The sequence below is a fragment of the Aphelocoma coerulescens genome, chromosome 5 (genome assembly GCF_041296385.1).
Source record: "Aphelocoma coerulescens isolate FSJ_1873_10779 chromosome 5, UR_Acoe_1.0, whole genome shotgun sequence".
Taxonomy (NCBI): domain Eukaryota; kingdom Metazoa; phylum Chordata; class Aves; order Passeriformes; family Corvidae; genus Aphelocoma; species Aphelocoma coerulescens.
This window is the reverse complement of record NC_091019.1, coordinates 57,246,633-57,265,236: the sequence shown is the minus strand read 5'-3', so window position 1 is coordinate 57,265,236 and position 18,604 is coordinate 57,246,633. Positions and strand designations below refer to the sequence as shown.

The 18,604-nt window shown below is 44.6% G+C and overlaps 1 protein-coding gene across 1 annotated transcript in view; it reads right to left on the bottom strand.

Annotated features, from left to right (window-relative positions):
- Nucleotides 1–18,604, bottom strand: part of RCOR1 (REST corepressor 1) — an 81,485-nt gene that overhangs the window by 38,318 nt on the left and 24,563 nt on the right. The window contains exon 3 of the mRNA XM_069018303.1: nt 3,628–3,711. Within this exon, the coding sequence (XP_068874404.1) occupies nt 3,628–3,711 (84 nt within the window). The remainder of the gene's footprint in view (nt 1–3,627; nt 3,712–18,604) is intronic.

The following is an 18,604-nucleotide window of genomic DNA, read 5'->3' as shown; positions in this document are numbered from 1 at the left end:
AGGTCTTTCCACACTGGTCTTTCCAGGATTCATTTCAGCAGCTTACGGGAGACCCTCCCACAATCTCCCAACAGTTTGGCAATCCCTCTGTCAAACCCACCAGGTGCACTGAGCATTGTCACAGATCTGCTCAGTGTTTTTTAGCACAGATTCCCTTTTAACAAGGGTGGGTTGCTCAAGTTCCACTGACTGCACAGAACTCTCCTGCTCACAAGAGCTACAGTTCACTCTGAGGAAGAGCTAACATGTGCTGCACTACTTCCATCTTTATGCTGAGCCCCAGCCACAGGAACAGAGAAGAGTCCTGTGACTTACAGGCATAGGATGGATAAAGGTTTTGGAGTACAAACAAAAGTCATCACAGGTACCAATGTGCTGCTGATTTGTTCACCCACACTTCAGCCTGAACAGCAGTATTAAAATGGATGTGCTAGGTGGGACTCACAGACAAACAGCCCAAGGGGCTACACCAACCTCCTGGAGACCACAGCTCCTTCCACTTTGCAATTTCACACTGCCAATGAATTAACTCCCCCACAAAGGATAACACACATCACAAAAACCCATGGTTTAAAAAGGCATAAAGAAATACACGAATCCATCACTTCCCTGGATAACTGCCAGTAGTCAATCACCAAAAAAAACCTCCACGCACTCGGACATTTCATTTCAGTCTGTGTGGGCTTATTTTGCAGCCATCTATTTGTATTATGTGTGTCTGTTATGTCAAAATTTCTCTTTGCAAGAGTAATTGACAATAGTCCCCTCTCAGTCTCTTTTCAGTAAGCTAAACAGATGGAATTTACTTCATCTTCTATTTCCAAATTGTTTCAGCAGCTCCTGTCTCCATCCTTTTCTCAGTTTTTAAACACTGAAGCCAAGGTTCATTCCCCTGAATGCTGCTGGGTGGAGAGGCAGTACACTGTTCCAGTGACTACCTCACTCTTTACACCCACATCATCTTCTGGGTCAAGCAGGACACTGGGAAGCTTTGCTGAATTACCTGCCCACTGTTTCCCCAAGATTGCTCTCTAAACTATTTCTTTCCAAACATCAGGCTGATGTAGAAGACCAGAGATCTCAGTACTGAGATTCATAACCCTGCAGTTGGGTCATTAAGAGCCCATTGCATTGGCAGCAGTCCAAGTTAGGAAAAGACCCAAAGCACTCTACAAGATTGTCAGTAGCATTAATTTTATTTACCATCCTGTCAGTCTATGGCTCATCCACAATTACATATCAATTCCCACATCACTGATGGAAATGTTGATCATCATCAGTCCTCTCACACATCCCCACGGACGTCATTTAATTAGGATTCACTATCAATGATGCCAAGACTTGTCAGTGAACTTGAGTCACTGGAGAGACCTCCTGTCCCCTGATGTTCTTTCATCATAAACCATGAAGCAGATTAGGGAACTCTGCTTGTGATACATTTAGTAAGTGCTCTACAGTCACTGCAGAGCACTGGTGTTTTGGAGGAAGTTCCCATCTTTTGCAAGGAAGGGGGACTGAATCATGCTCTCATGCAATCAGTGCCTAACAGCTCTCTTGAATACATTAGAGCAATAAACTTATTTCTACCAATCAATCCATTTTTAGTCTCAAAAAAACAAAAGCGCCTACCTTCAGCAGGATTTGTTTTTCACAGTTCATTTTTAAGAAATGCCAGAGAGAGAAATATCTGATTCCTTTCAAAAGGATCAGCTCAGATTGACACAAAACAAAGCTATGACCAACCAGCCCCCCACCCTGTTCTTTCATTCCCTGCACAGCTGCCCTCTTCCCCATCTGCCACCCCAAGGTCCCCTCAACCAACTCTCACAATGCTCCTCTGGATTTTTATCACTACTCCTAGATGCTTAATTTCCTAACTCCATCCCTCTGCATCAATCAGGCACCTGGGAGGTATTTTTTGTGCCATGTATGGTGCAACAGCCTCATGCTTCACTTCCCCAAACTCCATATGAAATTTTGTCCTTTTTTTTGCTGTACCTCTTTTGGAAGGTGAACTCACTGATGAGTTTATACTCTTACTAAAATTTTCAATATTTTGAGAAATTCCTTCTTGCCCTTCCTCCTGTATTCACATTTTTCCCCCAACTTTTTTACTTTACTAACAGACAACTGCCACCTAGTTTTTATTTATCAGTGTCATATTACTTTTTAAAATTACCTCTTCTGTTCATGACATCTTCTTAGCCAATATTATATCCTCTCTATGGTCTATGAGTATATTTTTGTGCCAATTGCCACAGAATACTCAGTTACGGACTATTTTACTCAATTCCACATATCTTCTTTTCCCTCCTCCATTCTCTTTCCTCTTCAAGAAATCTGTTTCCTATCAGGCAGGAGTTAAAGGCTCCAAAGCTGAGCTGGGATTCAAAAGACATTCAGACTTGAGAGGCAGCTACAGGAATCCTGTGTCACAGACAACCCATGAACAGTCATTCCTTTTGGTGGCGGCAACTATTTCTTGCTGTTATACCTTTTAGGAGGTTTCTAGCTGTAGATAACTGTCAAATACATTCCTCTCCTCATCAGTCTTATTTATTTCAGCATCGAATAGCCAGCAGGAAGCAGACTAGGAGAGAAGGCAAACATGATCCTTACAAAGTCCTTTTTATCTGCAGATCACAGTACCATCATCCTTCCATAATTTAAGGGGCAACTTGCTCCTTGGAACAAATGCCCCAGGGCAGAGCACAGGCCTTTGAGGACAGAGCCGGTCTGTGCACAATCTCTGCTCCCTTAATTTGCAAATGCCACTACATCTTCACATGTGCCTTATGATGCATCCTAGCCCTTGGGTCTAGGGGATTTACTTAATAGTGCCACCACAGAAACTGCAGAGGAACAGGAATGCATGATTCTCATTCTTGGTCCCAGAATCAGAAAGGATAAAAAAAAACCCAAGGTATAAGCACAAAGTCAAAATTAGCCCTTTTCAGCTCCCTCCCCCAAAAGCACTTAGGTTTAGTTACTGCATTCAAACAGCAGCCCTTTAATCAAGGAGTCCTGCTTATTCATGAGGAGAACTGTAGCTAGACAAGCCTTTCAAACACTAGTTCTGCCATCTGGCAGCAGCACTGAGACTTGTTCCCAGACACACACAGAGTGCTGTTAATTGCCCTCACGTGGAATTCCAAGGCACTGCAATTGTTCTGGCATTTAAAAACTCCATGGGCTCCAGATGTGGATTTGTCTTTGTGGAGGAAAAGGTACTGCTAATTACCAAATATTTTGCGGGCCTCCCACCCCCCCAATACTTTTCATTTTACTCTCCCCAGTTATATCTGTTGTCTTCTACAGCACCAACAGCAAACAAAGCAGATTGTGTAGGCCTTCGGATGAGTATCTTAAGGAATTCGTATCTAGGAATAATGTGTGTCACATTTCTCTTGCTTTCCCTGCACCCGTGGATTTGACACTGAGCAGCTGCCCAGTGGAGAACAATGATCATCTGGGGGATTGCTTCGTAAGCTTTTCTTTTTTCAAATTAATTTCAATTCATAATGGAAAGGTCACAGACATAACCTCTCTACCAAAAGTGGCAACTTTGCATTCTTGAAGTGATAAATGGAAGGAAAGAAGGGAATAAAAGTAGTTGAACAGACTTACATTTTGCTTCAGACAGATTCTGGTTAGGTGACCAGACCAGCATGCCGAGATTCTCTCTCTCCTGACTTCGCCTTGCAAGTTTGGCTTAAGAGAAAACAGATACAAACCAAGTTACAGAGAAAGTAATTTCAGATGCAAAATGGATACAAAAGCGACTTATCACACATCTGCAGCTTTTAATCAAGATATAAAACCCATCCACAGAGTTAAAACCCCATCTTCCCATTCCGACCTGAGGCTTTTCCTTGTTTCTTCAATGCATCACCCTCTCTATAACACGACAGATACCGCACACTCATGCAGTACACTAAGCAACATACGTTAGATCTAAATTAAAAGTTAATTAATGTTTCTCTTCCAGCACACTTGATTATTTTTCTTCCAGCCATCATTAAATGAAAAAGGGAGGAGCTGGGCTCAGGCAGAAGGCTCCAAGCCCTGGACATCATGAGACTGTAGTGTGCAGACAGATTAACACTTCAGAGTAGGCATATGCATAAAACTTCCCACATTACAGTTCTGAGCACCTCCTGCACCATCCCAGCAGTCCTTGTGTGCCTCCATCCCCCATACAATCAGGAATGCCCACCCAGGTGACACTGGGTCCCCCAGGTCACAATCAGGTCCTAGTCTCAACTGCTCCAGAGAAATCCAAATGCATTCACACCCACGCTGAGACTCACACCCACGCTCAGACAAGTCTGTTTTTAACCAGCTTAACACCTGGCTGGCAGGAGAGCTCTGAAAGTCTCAAGTGAAGATCCACAGCTGCGCATAGTCAGAAAAAGCAACTTCAAACTAAGGTATGTTTCAAGAGCAAGCTCTTGCCAATTGCACTGATGTTTGGTCACAAGCAGCCAAAAGAGGAGGAGGAGGAAGAGGACAAGAAGAAGAGAAAAAAAGAAACTCCCTCATTTAAGGCAGCACACACACAGGCAGCCCAACCACCCACCCTGGCAGAGAGAAACTTGCAAATCTTGTTATGAATGAGTACCTACAGTACTATTTCCAGTACAAAATGTCACATAACGCTCAAGTTTTATGCAATATTTCAACACAATGCTATTTTCTCTGTGCTGTGCAATTAGACATATAACCACCACTTCATGATGCATTAAAACGAGTCAGAAAAGATCTAGTAACACAAAATTACATTACAGTCCTATGAACACTCAGTTTCACGACTGTTTTTAACCTGAAATCTGCTCAGCTAGGAACAGGGGTTTAGATGACAAAAATATTTTAACAATAAATTTAGAGCACAAATAGCATGTACTAAAAATAACCACCTGTTGGCAACATATTTACACTGAACTAGCAGGTTTTTTCATGATAGACACCATTATCTTTCACTCAGTTTTCAGAAAGGTTTTTTGGTTTTTTTTTTTTAGTAAGGCTAGCAGAAGAATGGCCTCAGTGCAGAGTGGCTGTTACATCCCTTTACAGCATCATTCCAAGCACAGCTGCAGTGCTCACCAACACTGTCCCGTGCTTCTGGACAAGGAATACCAGGATGAATTCTAACACTCAGCACTTCAGTGACAAAGCTATACAGATAATTCAATTTAATCTGTTGTATATTTAGTGTAAAAATAGCCACATAAGAAGGGCAAGGGTTACTCTTTTTTTAGGAGAGCAGATCAATCTAGGATCAATGGGGTTTGCTTGTTTAAGCAACTGCAGTTAAATCAGCACAACCTGTGTTTAGAGAAGCTGTATACTGGCAGACAAGAAGATCTGACATTTCAGGTAATCCTGCACTTTCATTTAGACCCACCAGATATCTGTAAAGTTTCTGCCACAGCCATTAGTTCCGTATCACAGTTGTCGTGGGAGCAAACACTCTGTAATCACTTTCCTACTGTTAGCTTTTCCATTTGTCCCAAGTCTGTCAGGAATCATGGTTGCTTCCTCCAAGAGGAAGACCTTCTACTACAAGCAGCACCCCCTAAATTTTGTTCCACTATCAGAATTCACAGGGAATGTGAACTTCCATTGCCTTTACCCAGGCAGAGAAGTGCAGCCCCAATCAGGCACAGTGCGATGTTGCTTTTTCCACAGCAGTTCCCATCCCTCTTTTTTTTTTTTACCCCTACTCTACAGACTATATGCTAAAACACAGGAGAAAACCAATCCAGCTTAAAATTCACTTTGTGAGGAAAATGTTTTTAAAGTTTGTCCCATTTTACAGATGTGGTTTACTGCACAAGCGCAAAAAGCTCTACTGTGCAAGGGAGGAGATGAAGCAGGGCAGAACACATTTATATCAATATTATTCTAAAAAGTTGCAGGGGCTTTTGGGTTTTTCCCCCTCTGGAGCTGTGAGGACACATCTCAGAACCAGTGTGCAGAAATACCTTGATTTGCACAGGAGAGCAACAACACGACCGAGGCTCTCCATCCCTGGGGATTCCCTGAGCTAATGCACAGGCCTGGCACATGCAAGAGCAGCACACTGCAAGATGTGAAACCCCGATCCACAGCAGCTAAGGCTCTCCCCATGAGCTGTCAAGTCAGGACGCCTGACAGGGAAAGGGAAACGGGGATGTCTGCGAACAGGAGCTACCAAAGGTCACTGTACCAGTGTACACACATCAAGTCCCCCCTACATGTCAGAAAGTACCTTCCCTCGTCTTCTGACCCCTCCCCTGTTTCAAGTTAGCCATGAATAACTAGCATCAGTACAGAAGGAAATACGATGGTTCAACAGCACCACTGCAAAAGAGAGCATGGGAAGTTGTTTCCCCTTCCACCATTACTTGACAAACCAAACCAGGAGATCCACCTGAGCTTTAACAAAAATAAAAGTAATCCAACAAAAAAGCTGTTAGCTTTAACTCCATACCAGTTCCTAATTTTCTACCACATATCCTTAGAGACAAGGAAGAAGAATAAGGAAGCAGGGACAGCCAGAACACGTCCCTCAACCACAGCACCAGTTTAAACTGTTTCAAGGACCACAGATGGAATGGACACCATACACAAGGAGAGTGCAGGAAGGCAAAACCCTGCCTGCAAGCAGGAGCCCAGCACTGTGCAGCTCCAGCCTGACACATCACATTTTATTTTTCTTCTCCAAGTTAGAGAAGAAACATGCCAGAGTAAACTCAGTGGAGCAGAGGCCTCTCAAAGAGCCACCAATCATTCTGTCATCTGTTACTTTGCTTCTGTGCAAGGCAGCAGTGCCAGCTCCCACTTGAGTTTCTGCACTTTGAGGGACCTGCTTCGTCTCCAGCTCTCCTCAAGGATGCTGCACGATCCAGCCACAGCTGTGGGCCATTCAAGCACTTTACATTTCCTTTTGACACCTGTACTGACCTCTTGGAGAAATGATCCTCACCTCCCGCAGATGTCAAGATACATTTTGCTTCCAGTTGCATCCTGCCCAAGTCAAAGTGAGGCTTGGGCAGGATGCCTCCAGCATTTTTCCTTCTCCATAACCCTTTCAGTAGTCTCTGATGTTTTTCCTGTTGCTGTTTGCACAAGGCATTTCAGAGCTACTGAAACCCTCTGGATTGCAAAGCAAAGCACACTAACACATGACTATGTGACAGCACTGCAACACACACCATGAAGAGAGGGACCCTGCTCTAGTCAGCTCCTTCTGTTATTTAGAATCTGCAAAAGGTAACTCAGAAAAGTAGGTCTACGATCAGATGCTCGTTACAAATACACACTTCTGTACCTTCTCTGGAAAACAAACATGAGCCTTAAATCAAAGTGTAAAAGCGCTTGCCATAGAACTACAGGGAATTCTTCAGCTATTGATCTTTTGCAAAACAACAGGTAAGAAAATACCTCCAGATCTGAACAGCGCCTTTCATGGAGCTAATAAAGTTTATACAACAACTGAAATACCCAAGGGATAAGGTAAGGATGGCAAGAGTCCCACCTACAAAAGCTACTGCTTTACTAACAGCACTTACTGATCCCCACCCAACTGGTACCAACTCATTTTTAAATCACATGTTGCAGATTTAAAAAGTAAGTGTAAGAAACATCTCTTCCTTTTAATATGCAACCCTGAGCATTATATATAAAACATGCATTGTATAATATCCAAAGGTGAATAGATGCTTTTATTATTTGGAAGAGCTGGAGCTGCCATATAATAATTTAACTGCTGAATGCTTCTTAAAGCAGTTTTGGATCAAGTCTAATGCATTTACTTCTAGTGAAGTGAGATTAAACAAGTGCTTCCATTCCCAACCCTGCATTTTCTTTATCAAAGCAGAACTTAAATTTATTGCATAGTGTAAAATCCCCTGTTTATGGTACCCATGATGGCTGTTAAACAAAGTAAGACAATGGAGGCACGGGCTCCCGTTATACAAAAAACCTGTCTCTCATGGGTTCATTGGTATGACTCAGGCTCACGGTGTAATTGTAAATGCACAGCTGCGATACAACAGCACAACACCTATGTGACACAAGAGAATTCAAACAAAATTCAGAGTCAGAAAAAAGCTTTTTCCACCTTCCCTCCCCACTACTAGCAGTGGTGTCCCAAGCAGCAATTCAAAGACATTTGAAGAACTTTGCTGCTCATCTCCACTTCCTTCTGCATGTGACTTCTCCCTGAGTCAGCAGCTAATGCTTGTGATCCCCTTTCATTCTTGTTTTCCAAGGACTGCCTAGTCATAGCAGCTGGTACCTCACAGAAATACCATCACTGTACACACTATAGCAGCATTAAATGAAACAGAACTGGAATCCTGAAAACTGAGAAACATTTTTTAATTAAAAAGTTATAAATGAAGCAGCAGTTAGCTCATCCTATACATGACTACACCCAGCTGGCACTATAATCTATATGCAAATAAAGTTCTGAGGGCATTTTAGCATCTGCTTAGGGAAACTAAAGCAACTATGTGGGTTTCTACACAGAGCAGCAGCCCTGGAAACATGGGGTGAAGGGCCCTCCTGCCTCAAAATGACTGGTGCTGTGCTACAAAACCCCACGGTATCACACATTACAAGTTTGTGTAAAATATTGCTTTAAAAATTACCCAGTTAAAGATTAATCATCCAGCAATGATTACAAAGGTCACTTTGCAGTGATAAAAACTATTACCATTAGAAGAACTGAAAGAGAAAAGGAGAAAAAGCATAGACAGCAATAGTTTCCTTTTCTTTAAGGTAATCAAGTACAAACCATCCTAAGTTTGAACTTAACATCTTTGTATTTTTATTTTTAAACCTTTTAAGAATACATCTGATCCAAGATGCCTTTCCAGTTTAAGAGCCAGCAGTAATGCGAAAGCTGTGGCCTACATTCTGCCCACAGCCCAGGCCAGACCGAACAATAAGGCCAGAACAGATGTTGAGGCCTCGCCTTTTATTTTTTTTCTTGAATAATAAGAGTCCGCTCATTCTCTCCTGCAAGCAGGTGGCACCAATGTGCAGCCATAGATGAGGTCTGAATAACTACACAAGCAAACAGCCTTTCAATGTACACTTCAAGTGTATAAAATTTTCCACACTCATACAATTCCAACCCGAGCTCTTCAGCAAGCTCTGCACACAGAAGCCCTGCAATCCCTACACACACAGGAAGCACACTACCCCATCAGGAACATGAATATACCCCTGCACTCGCTCAGCATTGAGCAGCACACCTCTGCTAATCACAACGGGCTTTTGTCTAGACGTGGCTGGGGTTTTGTACTGAAATGTGAAAGAGTTGGTTTGTTTAAAGGGAGAGTTAAGTATAAAATTAAGAGGACAAAATGCACATTTGATCAAGATTTTATCAGAGATCTCTTTTGAGCCTTTTTAAAACACCATCCACTTTTATTTTAAGGAGGACAGCTGGTAACTATACCACAGCAATCCTGAATGCACATCCAGAAAGCATCAAGAACAAAGCCAAAGCCTGCAGCGCACGCCTCATGGTGAACCCATGAGGCTCACCTGCCCTCCCGAGCACACTTCTCCCTGCTCCACATCCCAGGGAGCATCCCCTGCCTCCCCGACTGCAGTTCAGGGCCAGAGCAGCTCCAAAGCTCCATCAGGACTGGGATGGGACTGGACCCATTCCACCCCACCAGTCAGTACCAACAACAGCAAGCACCACACATGGGCTCCATACACCCTATGGCTACCCACCCCACAGCCCACGGCTGCCACACAGACCCATATCCAGCCAGTAACCTTGGGAATCCCTGCACACTCACAACCCTACAAACAAAAATACCAATGAAGCACCTCCACAGAGCCACGTGGTGAACTATTTTAAAGTTTGTTAAAAATAGGTAAATGTATGCATAGAATCAGATCTGAAAACAAAGATACAATAAACAATCTACTGCTGGTTTGTGTTCTCCCTGAACACTGACCCAACAAAACAACACTTCTTACCTTCCTTCCTTTTCTCCCTTCCACAGTATTTCCCTTCCACTTTCATTCAGTTGACCAAAAAGTTGCACAGGCATACCTACATGCACACAAGTTAGGATCCACATATAGAATTTAATATACAGAAAAGGAACAACAATAACACAGCAGTTTTCTCAAGTGCTAGGTCTCGTGCTGCTGACAAATATCTAGACACTGCTAAATCTATTTGAAGCCAAACAACCTACTGATGAGAAAGCAAAGATAAGGTAAACACATCCTCACTTTCCATCACAGATCTTGATTCTGCTGCCTCCCCTGATCTTTGACAATCAGCAACTCCTACATGCACAGCTCCACAGTCATACAACCTCCCATTTCTTTACTAAGCCAGCCCTCAGCTCTTCCCACCCACTGAACAGGGTCCTCTGTTGTGCTCCCTTAAGAACAAGAGCAGCTGCTTGGGCCAGTCCTGCCCATTATTCACAGGCAGCACTCAGGAATAACAAGACCAGGACCAGCAGAGAGACTTCCTGAGCCTGGTACTGTATCTGCATCACTGGATTTAATGGCCCTTCATGGGAGGAGGGAATTAAAAAAAAAAAAAAAATCCATCAAATAGACTAATCCTTTTTGAACCTATTTGTAATTTTGGCATCTACAACATCCTGTGGCAGAGTGCTTCAATTTAATTATATGTTTGTTGTCTGAAGGAGAACAAAGAAAGCCCATGCACACACTCCCTTCTCTACTCTGAAGCTGCTACCCAGTCATTTCATTTGGTGGCCCCATTTCCTGCCTTATGAGAAGCAGAGAATAACTGCGCCCTGTTCACCTCCTCCATGTCTCTTGCTGTTTTACAGATCTTCTACTACACTATTCTCAGTCATCTGCTTTCCAAGCTAGACAGTTCAGGCTTTTCTGCTTCTCCCTCGTACGGAGATGGGAAACAAGAATAATTCCTGTACTTTAGTTATCTTACAGCTCTGAGGAGCACGTATGCATGGGGGAGGGATGGGAATGGGGCACAACCAGAACTGTACACAGTGTTCAAAGAGAGGGTACAACACAGGATTATAAACATGCCATAATAAGGTGCTGTTTTGTTCTCAGATGCTTTCATAACAGCTTATAACAATACACTTGCCTTTTCATTATTACCATTGAGTTGATAGAAAAAAACATTGTCTACCAAGATCTTTATCTGGAAAGGCAACACCAAATTTAAACACCACTGCTGTACAAACAGTTAAGGGCAGTTTAGAGACCACTACTGTACATATACAGTTAAGAGTTGTTCCACCCTACCCTCCCCCTCAATATTAGTTAGCACATAACAAGCACCACCTGTCACAAGACTGAACGTGTTGCCCATTCCCTCCATTCAGCAGATGCCCACACTCCCTCCCCCTGCTGCCCCCTCCTCCCATTCACATACTCTCTTCTACTGACAAAAGGACAATCCAGCTGTAAAATATAATATAATCCAGCAGTAAAAATAAGATGAGAAACAAAAATAACAAGGTACATAATTTGAAATGGGGAATACACAAGTGTTGCTTTATTTGGAGAGTGACAAGTGCAGAGTGACTCCAACCTCCAGCTGCAGGACACCCCTGGCTTCCTAAGGTTTCTACCCCTGGCTTCCTAAGGTTTCTCCCCCTGGAAAAAGTGACACAAGGAGCAAGAAGCCAACAGAAGGGTTTCTCAGACCTTGTATCTCCCCCTATTCCCTTTCCTGTTAAACAGCAATGCTGCCTAGACCACTCACCCAAGTAGTCCCCACTCCTCAGCTCAGGCCACCCTTTTCCATTCCCTGGCAACCCAAACAAGCAGCATTTTACTCATCTTTCCCACACATTAAGGACCAGCTGGCCTGTTTCTATTGCCCAATGCAAGAAGAAATTTTAAAAGTCAGTCTCAAGTGTTCACTAAACAGAAATTACTTTTTGGTATTTCTAGCAATACCTCTTCCCTTCCCATCCATCAAAAGTTCACATGACAGCCTTCTTTTGAGATGGCTTAAACTAATTAGTGGAAGTAACAAGTGCCTAGAAAGCATCAGTGACATAAAATGTAGGTTCTTGGTGAACAGAGTAACTGGTTTATTTTTTCCACCACACTTCAAAGAACCTTGCCAAGACAACAGTCAGGAACAGATCTGACTTACTAGAACCCAGTCTCCAACGAGCATGGGATGTGAGCACCTCTCCTCCTCACCCCACATCTCAGGAGATGAGAATACATTTTTAAAAAGTAACAACCTGCTACCTCAATGGCTTACGAATTAAGGCTGCTGAGCAAACTTGTTACTGCTTGGCAAGACAGTAACAAGTGAAAGGCATGCAGACAGGACACACATGTCCCCATCTAGACAAGAGTACACCCAAAAGGACAACTGAGAGAGAAATTCCATGTTACTCTAGTCTTCCAGTACAAATAATTTTACACAGTCAAATGAATCAATCAAGCACAGTCAGCTCTCAAAGACAGTAAAGGTTTTTCATATTATTACTCTTTAAAACCTGGGTCAAATATCAACACCTTTCAAGGCCACTAGCAGAAAAGCCCATCATACAACAGCAGCAAACACATCTTCCAAACTCAGCTGAGTGCTTTGAAGAGGCTGGACATCCAAGGAAGGCTCCACCATGGCACCTCCCTAACAGAGGCAGTGCCCTCCAAGAGCAGCAGAATCAGGCCCTGCCAACACACCCAGGAGAGACCTCACCTCTGTGGTGAAGTCACCTAAAGGCATTTCTACTCAAAGCTGGTTTTATAGAGATGGCCTGGCTGGCAGAGCTGGGGAGATCACAGCCTCCGAAAAGGGGACCCAGCCTCCTCTCCCGACACAGCCGCCTCCAGAAACAGATACCTGTCCTCAGGCCAATGCAAGCGTACAAGAAGCTTATATATCAAATCCCACCCAGCACTGAGTCATGCACGATGTGGTGTGCAACTGCAATCAACAGGCTGTGAGCATGCCCAGTTTAACCCACACAAATCCGACTTCTAAACGTCTGTGACAGTTGCATATCCTCCTCTCACCCCATCCATGACAGTTTTCCAGGTCCTTATCCTCACAGCACCCCTACCAGCTTATATCAACACACACACACGCAAAGCTCTGACTGCCAGGCTCACAGAGGCTGAGTGAGGTTTTCCCGACCCCATGTAAGAGCCCTAACTGTAGGTCATCCTCCCTTACCACCCCACTCTCAGAAATGCTGAAATTAAATAGGGACCCACAAATAAACACGTTTGTGATATTTCAAACCAGATCTTGAAAACTCAGTCTGCTTCCAGCTCTCCTTGGAGATGACTGGTGCATTCATTAGCCCACAAGCTCCCCAAGGTACAGACAGTCCCTCTCCTTCTGTCTGCACAGGGCCCAGCTCCACAGGGTGCTGTAAGGATAATATTCATACCCAAAAACACAAAGTCAGATTTAACATGCCCTTGAAATGCAGGCAGCTCCTGGATCACAATTTTCCAACAGATTTCACAAGTTAGTTTGTTTTTTCTCCATTTCTGCCAAATTCAGCGGCGCAGTAAGGACTATATTTAAAATGTAGCTAACAATCATGGCAAATCTTAACGTTCTGGTTTTAACATTCAACTTTTAGTAAAAGATTATCCAAAATAATTTGTCTGGTTTCTGTCCTTCTCCTGCCTTCAAAGAATCTCAGAACTAGTTTGTCTTGCATCTACATTAATAATCAGAGCAAGAACGCAGTATGATGACAGGAGAGGCTAAACAATTCATCACTGCTGAACACCAAGCACTGCCTTACACTCATTCTGCGGATTCCCACTTCACGCTGAATGTAACTGATCCTAAAAGGTGCCAAGTAACAGCGAACCAAGCCCTGGAGACACAGGCTCTCGGCAGTAAGTGGCAGCAAGTACACTTGCAGCCCAGAGGAACCAAACAGGGGCAGAGCTCTACAAAGACGTAGGATTTTCCTGAGCTGCCTCGGCTTTAGGATTACAAACGCTCCTTCTGCAGTGCTGGTATTTGCATACCACAGCATATTTACAAAGAAATCAATCGGGACACAAGCCCGGAGGTGAACACGGAGAAGAGGCCCACAGCACTCGGGGCAGCCTGCAGAAAAGCTCGTGGCTTTCTGCTCAGACGCTTCACGGAAAGGCAAACCGGCACGATCTCCTTCCCCACCCTGTTTAACAAAGAGGACAGAAGTTTGCAGGCGCAGGGCCCTACAGGCTCTCAAACGCAACCACCACGTGGTGAGCATCAGGAGCAGAGCTCACACAAAGAGCCGAGAAGCAGCAGGAGACGGGAGAGGGCTGGGAAAGCCTCGGCAGCCAGGAGACGGGGGGGAAGGGGAAAGCCAGCCTTTTCCCCAGCCATCGCCAGGAGGAAGCAAGCACAAAGGGGACAGTGAGGCTAAGCAGATAAGGAGAAGCCAGCCGAATGCCAGGCTGGCAGTGCAGATAAATCGAGGAGCCAAGACACTGCTGGAAGGAGCAGAGTGTGGTTTGGTGGAGAGCTGAGGGAGGAACCCGTCTTGGCACTGCCCCGGGAGGCGAAGGAGGCAGAGGAAGGGTTTGCACAGCACTTACCTGCGCCGGAGCACGTCCCTCGCACGGCGCACGCTGCGGCACGGCCCTCCACACACACAGCTACAAAATTAACTTAATTTTACTGCGTTTGGGGCCATTAGTCTTTCCAATCTGAGGAGTGAGATCCTATTCAGCACATAAATGCCTCTCTATTGAGGCTGAAAATACTTCTGTTTTCTCCAATTTGGGGGGCGGGGGAAATATCTTTTAGGCATAATTTATGCTCAGGGCAAAATACTCTCTCTCTTCTCTTCTTCCAAAAACCATAATGATCGTGAAAGCAACGAGAGCGTCCCTGAGTGTATTAAGAGCCCAGAGGTCCTATCTTCCCTTTCCACAAATTAGAGAACGGGAAAAAAAAAGAAGTAGTGGCAATCCCCTAGCAGCTGTTTGATAGGCATACAGATGTGCCTTCCTGCACATCAGTTATGCTGCCTCACACTGCTCTCAACAAGTTCCAAACGTGGCTTCCAAGTTCATTTGCTTCACCCAGTGACTCCTGGGTAACTCCACAGAAGCAACCAGCGACTCTCTACCTGGCACCATACTGAGTTCCAGATACCTAAAGAGGCATTAAGCAATTGTCCCTGTCCTCCTACATCCAGTGCTACTACCCTGGCCACTCTGGAACAGTCTCTATTTTATCACCTTCTGAGCATCAGTGACCCAAAGCAGTTTCTTGTTCTGCCACCAGTTTCCTTCAAATTCCAGCCTCAGCTCCCCCCAGCTTGTACAGAAGTGCTTAATGGGGCTTGCACACATGAATGCAGAAGTTAAAAAAAAAAAAAAGCGCAGCAACAAGAACAAGGCAGCAAGGGAACAAAACACGCAGGGACATAAAGAGGACAGAGAGCCTCAGGGGAGGGACAGTATTTAGAGTTACTAGAGACTGAGAAGCTAAACCATGCTAAGGTTGCTGGGCCTTCAAAGAGGGGAAAGAAGTCTGTGCAGCGCATCTTGGAGAACCCAACAGCCGTACAGGTGCATATGCAGGCTGGAGCACAGAAAAACTGAGACATACTGGCACCAGAGAAGAAAGCAGATTGTCAGAACTACAAGACGAGACAGGCCAGTGAATACATATCATTTACCTGTAGCGAGGGGCTCTGCCAAGCATTTCGAGACACTTGTACCTTCCTCAGCAGAAAAGTTGTGTCCTCTTCACTTTTGTCCTGGCCTGCATTTTCTCTGTAGCTTTCCCAGCACTATTTATTGCATTTCCTGAAAGATGACCATTTTCCCTGACATCTGGATTTTCACAGGCTGCTATTTCAATAGAATACTTTGAAGAATAGACTATAAGACAGGTACCATGAAACAGGGTGTAGCAACCTCTATTCTTAGTGCAACTGAGCTCCGATCTGTGACCAGGAGCTGTAGGTACTGCTGCAATCCTGTGCATTTAAGTCTTCAGTCTTCTGCTCTGTGCCACTACTCAAATACAAATTGCTACAAGTCCAGTTATATCTATGCTGAAAGGCAAGAACAGGTGTCAAAATAATTCAGGGTACATTGGTTCCACATACTTCTATTCTTCCTTCTACCTCAGAAAATCCATCAGTCTCACCTCCCCCCTTGCACGCACACAGCCCCTCGGCAAGAGCTTTGCACACATTAAACCAATACTTGTTAGCATGGCCAGGGACCCTGCTGAGAGCCTCAGCTCCCGTAAGACATGCTCCGATTGGTCTTACTTTCTAAAAACAAAGCTATTTGTAGTCAGACATTCATGATGCTGGTAGTGATTCTTGGCATAATTACTAATACCTAGCCTTAATATACCACAGCAAGGGAGGAAGAGCCCACAGCCTGTAAAAGATACCGAGCTTCACTCAAAAATACTCAAGAGTAAACCACCTTTGCCAAACAAAACAACTAAATCTCTTTTCCTATGCCAAATTTCTGCAGCATGCATTTACTGAGCAGAGCAATAAGAACATCTTCTCTTACTCGTTCCTAAGATCCCACCCAAGTGATGCCCACAGAAGGCACTGGCTGGCTGTACTGGGCCCAAATACAAGACTCCAAACACGCTCTTGTTAACACTTCCTACACCTCCACTCCTGCATGAGGACATCCAGCTGCAACACTGACATGCTCACTCTCCCAAACCTCCACAGACAGCTCTCCAGTATTCTGCAACAGCTGTGGGAGCTTCCTGCAGAAGACACAACATGTGCTGCTGTGTAAGATGCAGAAGCAGCAGGGAAATGGGATTCCTTGAAGCTCGAGACATCCCATCTTCACCATCATTCAGCAGGAATATGGTCCAGGTTTTCTCAGTAACTGAATGCTAGATCTTTGCACCCAGGTATTTTTTCTGGTATATCCAGCATAAGATTCAAACATCAGTGTTTCTGCTCCAGCAAGTCCTGAACACCAGCAATGCTTCCAAGATTGTTGGCACAAGGCAGGGAGACAGAAACACCCCTGAAAAGTCCTGAGATTCAGGATATTCTTTTCCTCATGGTCATGATTATCACAGGTACCAGCATTGTGTCCACACTGGTAAGGTACATGCTTGATCAACTCACACAGTCTCCAGAAAAACAGTCCCAACAACAGACCCGTAGCCACCTTAGGCACAGTACCTCAGACTGCCAAGCTGCTGACAGCTTGGCCTTTCTTGTTTCCCTGCCCCCACAGAGAAAAGACAGAAGGAAGGTGCTTACAACACTCCATAAAAAACCACTTTCTCATATGGTGTTCCAGGTCTACTGCCAGCTGTTCCAGACTTGCAGAACAGGACAATCCCATTGCATCCGATGCCGTCCTGAACCAGAGGCATCAACTTACATGCAGGAGAGTTTAGATTGCTGCTGCTGCTGAATTTGGTCTAAATCTGCAAAGTCCCCTCCAAAAGCCTCTATTTCTCCTTCTTCCCCCCCCCCACCCCAGTACCCCACCCCCAGACACAACAGCTCAATTGCATGTATGAACAGGTTCATCAAAAGACACAGTGAGTCCAAGAACAGTTCAACAAGTCCCAGAACCCTGGCACATCCCCTGACAACCTCAGCAGCTCCTTATGCAACTGCCCAGTCAGTATGCAGAAGAGTCACATGAGACTAGCACAGATCCTGGGAGAGCAGGTTTTAAGTTATTCCTGCACAAGAAAAAGGAGTGATACTTATGCAATGCCTAGTAAGATTGCCGGACTATCTGTTCAAGAATTCTTGCTCCCTTGGCTATAGCAGTACACCAAGAAAACTACATTCCCTTTTACACAGTTTGTTTAAACAGCAGTGTTATCGCCAGTAGAGAACTCTGCAGCAATTTCTAGGAAAGATGACACCAGAGCACCAGTTTCCACATCCCTGGCTTACTGCCCTTGGACAGTTCTTTTTGTGCAGAGTCGGTAAGGTTGAAAACTTGTTTCCGTCTGACACTGACTCATGATGCAGCCTCCCCTTCCTCGCAGCCTAACCAAGAGCAGAGCCCTGCTGAAGTCCCAGTGTCTACAGGAATAGAGGAACTACACATTTTTTCACCAAGCCCCACTTTGCTGGGTTGATGCTACTGAAAAGTTAAAGCTTTCGAAATGAGCTTCTATGTAGATTCTCAATCCCTAGAACTGATTATCAAGTGGCAGCAGGCCCAGCAAGTGCCCTGCAGCTCACACTCTGGGCAAGGCAAGGGCACCATGCCTTTGCTCTGCTGCTCAACTCCCCTGCAAGGAAACACTTCCCCGGTAGGAGCAGAGGAGAGACAAATGGGATCGGAAACACACCAGGCATGGTATGTAGAAACAAAATGCAAGCATTTGTCTCTTACAGCCATGTCCTGGCAGAATATTACTGAGTAGAACCCTCCACAAGCTGTGTGCACACATGTTGGGTGGTCAGTTGTTGCTCTCTCATCAACTTTATGATCGGTCATGTCCAGCTTTGCCCTGTGATGCTGGCACCTTCCTCACCAGAGGACTCCATTCAATTCTATCAGCCAAGGACATGTTACCAATACCACTAGGAAAGCAGATTTTTGTGCTTTCAGAAGCAATTCCTTTGCTATTCCTACAGAACCATCAATTTTGGCCACTAGAAACCTTACCACA